This window comes from Desmodus rotundus, chromosome 5 (genome assembly GCF_022682495.2).
Source record: "Desmodus rotundus isolate HL8 chromosome 5, HLdesRot8A.1, whole genome shotgun sequence".
Classification (NCBI taxonomy): domain Eukaryota; kingdom Metazoa; phylum Chordata; class Mammalia; order Chiroptera; family Phyllostomidae; genus Desmodus; species Desmodus rotundus.
The window spans coordinates 107,325,909-107,336,030 of NC_071391.1; the positions used below are offsets into that span (position 1 = coordinate 107,325,909).

General features: G+C 46.2%; 2 protein-coding genes across 2 annotated transcripts in view; both read right to left on the reverse strand.

Moving 5' to 3' along the window:
* Window positions 1-9,312, reverse strand: part of KCMF1 (potassium channel modulatory factor 1) — a 75,882-nt gene extending 66,570 nt beyond the window's left edge. The window contains exon 1 of the mRNA XM_053923681.2: window positions 9,161-9,312. Coding sequence (XP_053779656.1) covers window positions 9,161-9,176 — 16 coding nt within the window. The 5' untranslated portion in view covers window positions 9,177-9,312. The remainder of the gene's footprint in view (window positions 1-9,160) is intronic.
* Window positions 9,183-9,919, reverse strand: LOC139440951 (brain acid soluble protein 1-like). The gene is made up of 2 exons (XM_071221607.1): window positions 9,876-9,919; window positions 9,183-9,807 (listed from the first exon to the last, which is right to left on the reverse strand). Exons 1-2 carry the CDS (start codon window positions 9,917-9,919, stop codon window positions 9,183-9,185), a joined length of 669 nt encoding a protein of 222 aa, XP_071077708.1.
* Between the last annotated feature and the right edge of the window lie 203 nt (window positions 9,920-10,122).

Genomic DNA, 10,122 nt, shown 5'->3' on the forward strand with positions numbered 1-10,122 from the left:
TTGCAACAACATGGACGGACCTCTAGGGTATTATTATGCTCAGTGAAATAAGTCAGACAGAGAAAGACAAAATACTGTATGATTTCACTTACATATGGAATGTAAAAAAACGAAACAAATGAACAAGCAAAACAGACTCACAGATATAGAGAGCAAACTGATGGTTTCCGGGGTTGGGGGGCGGGTGGTGGTGGTTTGGGGGCTGGGCAAAAATGACGACGGGATTAAGTAGTACAAATTGGCAGTTACAAAATAGTCACAGGGATGTAAAATACAGCATAAGGAATATAGTAAATAATACTTTAACAACTATTTATGGTGCCGGGGCGTACTAGATTTACCTGGGGAATCGCTTCTTAAGTTATATAAATGTCTAACTGCTATGCTATAACCTGAAATTAATGTAATATTGAATGTCAGCTGTAACTGAAAGGAGAAAAAATGTATTTTTGGTGAAAAACTAGCATGTGAATTCAAATGTGCTAAATATAAAATATATTTCAAATTTGTACGGCTTTGTAAGGAAAAGGAATGTAAAAATATCTCATTAACAAATTTTATGTTGATTACATGTAAAAATGTTATTTTGGATATACTGGGTTAAATTATTAAAATTAATTGTAACTTAGTAGTTACTGTGGCTACCAGAGAATTAAAATTACATCTGGCTAGCACTAGATTTCTACTGGAAAGTGATATCTGCAAATATATTTGCTATCTCCTCCTCCTTTGGGTGATTTTTAAAAAGCTTGTAGAAAATGTTACGAAGCAATGAATGATCTTGAAGATATATAGTATTTCTGACACGGAGTAAAGATCCTCGGTCTTGGCCTAATGTAGGAACAACACAAGTAAAGTGCTCATTCACTGCCACTTGATGTTGTAATCGCCACACTTCCCAGGGAAGGGAAGATTAGCTCCGCCTCTGCAACCACTCCGCACGAACATATCTACAGCCATACAAACACACTGCACACTTAACATTCATTTCCAATTGCAATGAAATGTATCAGAATCCCTAGCAGTGTTCATAACACTGAGCATAAGATCTCTAATTATAAAAACTACCTGGTTCCCTGAATCCAACCACCCCCAGCTCCCAGCATGTTATTTCAATCTTACAGAAAAGAAGGGACATGTCTGTAACAATTCCTGTAGTCCATGCCTGTTTTACCTCAATGTCCTGAACTACGAAGTTCGAAAGCTGCTCACTGGTTTGTACGGCCTAACCTCTACAACCACAGAGGACACCAAAGGAGAACACTGATACTGGCTGAAAAAGAATAACAGACGTAGGGTCTAGTACTCCAACGGTTGCTATATAAACATCACAACTTTGCAAAAAACGATACTGAATAGAGAAATTAAACATTTAATCCCTTGAGCTCTTTTCTCTCCAAGCATGGAAAAGATACAAACCTATGAGGAAAACCCATCTGAGCACATTTTCATATACCCAGACAATGTGTGTTGAGACTCCTATAGTCTAAGGACAATATTGTTAAGGAAAGAAATGTAATGCTGGGCAGAATTAGAAGTAATTGTGAAACTTAAAATGAAAACAAGCTTTTAAAAAAGGAGGAAGTTGCAAATATTGCCAAAAGATTATAATACTCACATGATTTAATCACCCTGTCATAGAATATAAACTTTAAGGACTAATTCCAGCACACGGGAAAGGAGCCATGGCCCATGCAACAGGAAAGTGTTTAATTCCCAAACGTGTGTTTCAAACCCTCTGAATGTTATCATCCTGCAGCAGGGTCAGCAACTGGTGGCAAGCTCTGGAGACGACTGTGAGTGGTACTCAACTAGGTAGTCCATAAATATTCACTGAATGAATGAATGAATGAATGAACGCACTAGAAAACTCACACACATAGTGCAATTAATATGCAGGACCCACCGCCGGTTAATCTGAAACCAGAGCCAGGAGTAGACAGAACAACACAGTACCCTGAGTCTAGTCCCAGGCCATTCCTCCAGGAGCCAGCTCCCTTACATTATCTTTGCTCCACGTAGTTTACTCATCTCCTCTTACTTTTACGATACGGCCAAGTCTTCTTTCCCACAATCTCCCTCCCTCTTCACCGGCTTCCCCAGATAAAACATAAGAAGCATTTTCTAGTCTCATCTCTAACAATCACCCACAAATTCAGTGGACCTCCCAAAGGTCAGAACTATGCTAGGTGGTAGGGTATAAAGGTTAAGTGTAACACTATACCTACTCCTCAGGTAGCTTGTGGGGGAGGCAGACAGACAAGTAAACAGTTACAGCATAAAAAAAAATGCCTGGAGAATAAGGCAGGAGTGCCACCAGATGAACCCTTAACTTTGCTCTGTGGGAGGGGAGGGTGACAGTCTTAGAAGGATGATACAAGAGAGTCAAAATTAAAAAATGAATTATAGTTGAATATGCCTGTGACTGTTGTAATAGTCAATGTATCAAGTTAGTACTCTAAAGTGACTCTTCTAATGAAAATTCTCTTACTCTGGAAAAAGTTGAAGTTCACGAAACTGGCACTGAGTACTATCAAGAGAGGAAACCCCCCCACACAATTCAGCAGAAGATAATGTGCAAACAGAATTAGTCATAATATCAAGAGGCTTTTACCCACTGTCTGTCCTTCCTAGCTGAAGGTGACTAGACTGACCCACTCTTGTGACTTCAGTTGGCTTTTTCCACCAGCAGTGCTGGACTCGCGGGAGCCATTCATACTTTCTCCCAGACATCCCTTGCTGGGACAGTGGCTAAAGTCTGCCAGACTGCTAGCTGGGACAGTGGCCATGGAAGAGAAACTGACAAGTACATGAACTGGATGGACCCGCACTCTGCTCTGTAACTGTTCAAAAAGACAACAAAAAACAATTAGCAAATACGCTGGGAGACCCTGAGACAGGCAGTAGGGATGGCACCACGGAAGGTGCTTTTAACAGGCAATCATCTTGTTAGTTTCACAGGCTGCCGAGTTTTCACCTTCTGGTACCCAGCTGCTAGGATGTCTCATGAGGCATGAGAGTTGGTTTGTTTCTGACTCTCCGTGGCTACAGATCACTTCCAAGTTTCATGTCCACCCTGCCTAACAACTTTCCTCTGCCTCTTGTCCTCACCATCCCAAGAACACCTGCTTTTCTTCACCACTTCTTTCCTTACTATAGAGTCTAGGTAATAGGTAATATGTTCCTTTAGAGAACTGTCTGCCTTATCCCTTTATTTTCCATATGAATCAGGACATGGGTAGTATTTTTTAAATTACCATATTTTTTAAATGCTCTGATCGTTATACCTCTTAAGGGGTTCTTTCTTCAACTTTAATTACTGACTTCAGTGAGTGAGGAAAAAAACCCCATACCTCATCATGTTAAGGAAATAAAAAACATTGTGGCCCCTAGCACAACAATGAAATTAATCTTTTATAAACAAAGATCTGAATTATGAACAGCACTCAACTTTTATGAATATGAATTACAGGAAATGTTTCCTTTGAGTCCATATTCACGCCAATAACCCAAAAGCAGTATTTACCATGTAATAAAAAACACTATTTGTAGGATAATCCAAGGATGCCTTAACCTTCACTAAAAACAACTTTTGAAACCTTTTTAAAAAAAATAACACCAAACCTCGGCAAATGTATATAGTAGATGTTATAAAGCTGATGTTTTGAAAACTTTGATTCATAGATGCGTGGATTTCTTTTTTCAAACACTGTAAGTCTAATATGAAGGGGTTCGTTTGGTCACTTCACAAGTTTCGTAAGTTTCTACTGTAAAAAGTTTTCAATATTTAGACAAGTTTGCTGCTGATACATCTCAAGAGTCTAAAACCAGGAAAGGAATTACTTCAAAATTAAATTTCCAATTTAAAAATTTTTAAAAAGAGTAAATTTTGCCCTGGCTGGTGTGGCTCAGTGGGTTGAGGACCGGCCTATGAACCAAAATTTTGCTGGTTAGATTGCGGGCCAAGGCACATGCCTGGGTTGCCAGCCAGGTCCCTGGTTGGGGGCTTGTGAGAAGCAGCCAATCGCTGTTTCTCTCACACATCTGTGTTTCTTTCCTTCTCTTTCTCCTTCCCTTCCCCTCTCTATAAAAATAAATAAATAATATCTTTAATAAATAAGATTAAAGTTTATTATTTTAACTTAAACATGAATATCAACATGGGAAAAACGGGCTTCAAAATCAAATTTGTAAGAAATCATGAAATCAAAGACCCCAGAAATTAAAATGTTTACATACTTATCTTTTATTGAAAGTCAAGATAAATGTAATTCGTTTATTGAAAATGAAAAAGTCTAAGAATGTCACAATCTTTTAACAGATCACAGTTAAAGTAAAATAACTGCTTGACACTGTAAAGATCTTTTTCAGCAGGAGTTAATTTATTTTGCTACAGGAAGGCAAAAGTCACCACATTAAAATCACATGCTAATTACCAATCTTGTTGTTGTAATCCCCAAATCCTGAAAGGAAAATAGTTGCAATTCACTCTGGGATTGTCTGTATGTGTGTTTTTAGTGTCAGACAGAATTTTTAGAAAGAAGAAAATTTAATTCACTAACAGAAGAGTGGTACAATTTCAAAAAATGGTACAACTTTCAAAAACTAGATTAATGGCCTGCCTACTCATGTACTTTAAATGTTGAAAACAAACAGTTCAGATGCTTCCGAGAATAACAAAACAGTATGATTACCTGTCCATTTATTCACTGTCATTTTTACATATGAAAATCTTCAAACAGCTAGGGAAAATATAAATTAGGTAAAGAAAAGGACTCTATTTGAAATCTCAAATAATTTTATTCAAAATTAAGAGTACCCCATAAAAAGTTAAGACCTTCAAGAAAAAAAGTGTTAGAAATCACAACAGCTTCCCTCTTAAACTGGGCAGAATTACTAAGAATAAAGTTGGTAATTATTGTCATCAGTTTGTTTATCCCTCCTTGATGGCATTTAACATTGTGCCGTAGAAGCTATAGTTAGGGTAAGGAGCTATGTCTCATTTATTTATCTTCACATTCCTTAGTACTTAACGTGCTAAGTACTTAGTACTTAATGTGCCTAATTCATAACAGCAACTGAAAAAAGGCTGAATGATTTAAGGCAATTAATGTATTCCTAACTCTGGGTAGTCAATTAGGTTCCAACTCATGCAAGAACATTCATAACTTTATTTTATCTACTAAGCACTGAGTAATTTGATCTGTTTTATTAAAATCTGCAAAGCTATTACATGGTTTTTGAGCTCTGATTAACATTTTTAAAGTATTTAAAAGAAAGTATGTAGCCCTGGCTGGTGTGGCTCAGTGGATTGAGCATTGGCCTAGGAACCAAAAGGTCACAGGTTCAATTCCCTGTCAGGGTACATGCCTAGGTTGAGGGCCAGGTCCCCAGTTGGGGGTATGCAAGAGGCAACCAGTAGAATTTTCTCTCCCTCTCTTTCTCCCTAGCTCCACTCTCTCTAAAAATAAATAAAATCTTTTAAAAAAACAAGTAACTTTAGCATTTAATGTTTAGTGAATCATTAAAAAAATACTCTTAAAATTGAAACAGAAAATAACTGGTTTCACTGTGTGTAACATGGTACTAGTATGGTGAACATGCAGGGACCGGGCCCAGGCTGGGAAAGTCATAATGGGCAGGCAGGAGACAATGTAGAGTACTGCCATTCCCACTCAGATTCTGGAACGGTGGGGAGCCTGGTTCCCACCCTTGGAAACAATTACTTCTATCCTAATCTACCTGGTGCTGCTGGAAACTGAGGTATAGAACAGGTTTAGTCTATGGACTCATTAATACCACACAAAGTTGGCCCTTTCGGCACTCCCAACAATTCCATTTCCATCAACTCTCTAAAGCTCTAATCCAGAGCAAGCGAAGGCAAGGAAATTATAGCCCTTGGCCAAACAGGGCCAGATTCAGCCATATTCAGTGTTTGTAGGCTCTGCAGGCTAAGGACGGTTTTCACATTTCTAAATGGTAACCCTAAGAGTCGCTTTTCATGACACATGAAAATTATATGAAATTCAAATGTTAGTGTCTATAAATAAAGTTTTAATTGAAACATGGTCACGCTCATTCATTTATATGTTGTCTATAACTGCTTTTACACTATAATGGTAGAGCTGACCTCCTAGCTCACCAAGCCACAATATTTACTACCTTGCCCCTTTACAGAACAAGTATACTGACCATGAGTTTAAACATTCTCTATGCTCCTGGCTGCATCTCCTTTCTCAGAGATAATCCACTGCTTCACAAGGTAGAGACTCTGAACTTGGTAAGCTCAAAATTCTAAGGCTTGTATTTCCCTGAGAATATCCTTCCAACCGGTGTGAAGCACAAACTAATCTGAAGCACTAACTAAACTTTCTCTACTCTTACATTACTGATACAAGATTTTAAAATCAAGAGTACACAATACTTACAGAGCTTGGTAAATGTCCAGCTTGGAGCTGTGTCATCCAAAGTTACATCATTACATATACATAATACAGCGCAACTCATTAGGGTGGGCGCAAAGACAAAGTAACAAATTACACGCACACAGAAGGCACGGAAGAGGAAGCACAATGCAAGTACAACACTGTACTTGCACAGTTCAGGTCCCTCACTAGATCACTACATCAAGTTCTGGGTCACACTACCAAAAGGAAACAAGAACTGCAGAGAATTTGATGGTGGACAGATGAAACCCACTAAAGAGATGCTAAAAGAAATGGGATTAGTTGGCCCAAAGCAGAGAAAGATGAAAAAAGAACTAGTACAGTGAGGGTGTCAAATTATGTGTTTGTTTGTAGGTTTAATTTTTGCTAATAAAAATAACTACGGCCTTAACAATTATTCGACAAAACATCTAATGAATTAAATGTGATTCATAATGAGACCACCACAGGCCCTAAACTAGACCCTTAAAAGATAATCACTTGTCAAATATCGTACTACGAGTCTTCGACTGATGTATATTATAGGAATATTCCTTCTTCAGAAACATCTGGCATTATGTAAGTTACTACAAAAGCCGTGCTATTAATGTCCTAAAGTTCAGTAATATTAAAGTAACTGAAAAGTAATGTTAAGTGTCAAAGCCACACGCCATTCCACAGGACCAAGTAGAGGAAAATGGGCTTAGATTACAGAATTTGTTATATCCAAGAATACTCGCACTGTGGGATTTTAATTATTCTGAAACAACGATTTTCAACCTTTTTCATCTCATTGCACACATCAACTAATTACTAAAATTCTGCAGCACACCCAAAAATATTGCTTTTTTTTGCCAATCTGACAAAAGAGAGAGGTATAATTTTGATTCATTCACACCAGATGGCTATCGTTGTGTTGGCTGTTGTCATTTTTAAATCTGACAGTCTAAGAGAAGAGAGGTCAGTGCCCCTGACTAAATAGTCAGGTAGTGCATGTTTTAAAAATTCTTGCTGCACATCAGTTGAAAATCACTGTTCTGAAAGGTTACAGGGATAAAGGAATCTTCTAGGATACCATTCAATTAGAATACAGTCTGGAACTATCTGGATGTTTTCTTGAAGCAAAGAGAACGAGTCTCAAACACCTCTTCTTCCATTGCTACGATACTGTAATTTTAACTCTCCCAAGTTCCTATGAGTAAGGCGGCTCGCAGCCACTGCTAATGTGAATTCTGTCTTGCAGGTGGTCAACGTATACACTCCTACAGTCTAGAATAAACTTTAACAGCCCAAATTAAAACGTGATTAGAACTTTAACCACAATTTCTTTTAAATTAGAGGCAGGGAATATATTTCCATCAAGCAGAAAAATTGTAAAATTAGGTATTGTTTCAAAATATTTCTACGAGCCTAAATACATTATTTCAAAATCTCCACAGCTGTACACAGTAAGTGTGCATTATATTTCCTACTCATTTTGTGACTTTCAAAATACAGAATCCTTGAACACAAAATATTCTGAGTCAATTTCAACACTGCAATTAGTAATGCAAATTGTGAAACTTGCACGAAATACTATTTTAATCTGACTTTTTCCACCTCAAAATTCTAAAGCCTGTATTTCCCTAAGAATATGCCTCCGACCGGTGTGAAGCACAAACTAATCTGACTCACTAAACTTTCTCCACTCCTACATCACCTACACGAGATTTTAAAATCAAGGCTACACAATACTTCCAGGCCACTTCCACCACCTTGCACTAACCTTACCACGATAAAGTTCTCACCGAGCCTCTCAGTACTTTTTATCTGAAGACCTGTGGAAGTGAAACAAAGAAAACACACCCCCTCCCCCTTTTCCAAACCATATGGCAGTAAACCGAAGTTAACTTGTTTTTCTCCCCACCGCAGCGCCCGCGCCCCGGCCCCCAGCGCTCCGCTCTTTGTGCCCCGCGGCCGGGCCAGGGCCGCCTGCCCGCTCGCGGCTGCGCCGCGGCCGCGTTTTTCAATCGCAGACGCGGGTCCCCAGCGCCCCCGCCCACTGGGGAGACCCCGCCGCGGCCGTTCCCCGAACCCGGCCCGGGCGGCGGAGCGGGGAGTGCGCTGGCCGCGGCCCGGCCGGACCCGCCCGGGAGCCCGCTCACCCGAGCCCCGGGCCGCGCCGAGGCCTAGCCGCGAGGCCGGGCGGAGGGGCTTCCGTCTCCCCGACGCCAGGGCTTCCCGCCGGGCCCGCCGTCGCCCGCGGGCAGCGCCGCTCGTCGTCCGCTCCCCGCCGCCGGACGCGCCCGCCGAGCCCCGGCCGGCTCCGCCGTGTCCGGCCTCCGCCCGCGGCCCCGCTCGGCGTCCGCGCCGGGCCCTTCCGGGGTGGCGGGCGCGCTAGGCCGCGGTGGGGCCCACGGCCCCCGGGGTCGGCCGGGCGGGCCGCGGCGGCCGGTATCGGTCGGTCCCGAGGGCCCAGGTCCCGCCGGTAACGGGCCCCGCGCCGTCTCCCCTCCCCCCCTCCCATGACAGTGCAAACCCTCGGCCGCCGGGCCGCCCCGCCGCCGGCGCCAGGCCCAGCCCGCGGCCGCGGTGCAGCGGCTCTCCGCCGACCCCCGCTCGCTCGCGGACCCGGCGTTTCGGGGGCGGCCCGGGCCCGGGCCGAGGTCTCCGCCGCCTCCCGGCCGCCCCCCGCGGCTGCGGGCCCGGGAGGGGAAGGCCGAGGCCCGGGCGGTGGGGGTGGGGGCCGCTCTCACCTTCATGTCGGGACATCCTAGTTCAGACGCTGGCGGCGCGGCCCCTCCCGGGCTCCGGCTGCAGCGTCCCCCGCGGCGTCCCGGCGCTGCCCGCGCCGGCCGGCCGACTCCCACTCGACTCCCGGGCTCGGCCGCGGGGGCGGGGTGGGCAGCAGAGCGCTCCGGCGGCGGCGGCGGCGGCGGGGAGGCGGCGCGGGGCGGGAACGGGGCCGGGCCTGGCCGGGGCTGAGCTCCTCCAGGAGGCGGGTCCGACGCCGCGGCTCCGCCGGCGCCGCCGTGACTCGGTCGCTCTCGGGCCCGCCGGCTCCCGGCTGCGGCGCGGCGCTCCCGAAACCCCGCTCCTCCCCTTCCCCGGCCCGCCCCCCGCCCCTCGGCCCCCGCGCCCGGCCGCCGCCGCCTCCTCCTCTTCCTCCGCCTCCGCCCCCTTCCGCCGCCCGCACGCCGGCCCCGCCTCCCGCGGCCCGCGGCCCGCGCCCGGCCTAGCCGCCCCGAGGCCCCGCGGCCGGAGGGCGCGGCGGAGGCGAAGGCGGCGGCGCTGGCCGGTGCTGGCCGGCGGGTCGCAGTCGGGCGCTCGAGCCGGGCCTCGGCCTGGCCGCCGGCGCCCGCGACTCCCCGCTACGGCCCGCGCGCGCGGCTGCCCCCGGCGCCTGTAGCCGCGGTGCGAGGTCCCGGGGCCTCCGGGCGGAGGGCGCCCGCGCCGCCGGGCGGGGCCGACGCTTCCGGACGGCGCCCGAGGGCCTGGGGGGGCCTCCGGAGCATGGCCGCCGAGCGGCGAGCGGCGGACCGTCCGAGGACGGGCGCTCGCTTCCCTGGCGCCAGCCCCTCCTGGCGGAGCGGCGGCCGGCCTCGTCGGCGGCAGGGGTAGCCCCTGCGAGGGAACCGGGGGCGGCCGCGCCGGCCGCTGGGCCTCAAGGCCGCGTGCCCGGGAGCCGTGCGCCCCGGAGGCCGGCGCCCGCCGGGGT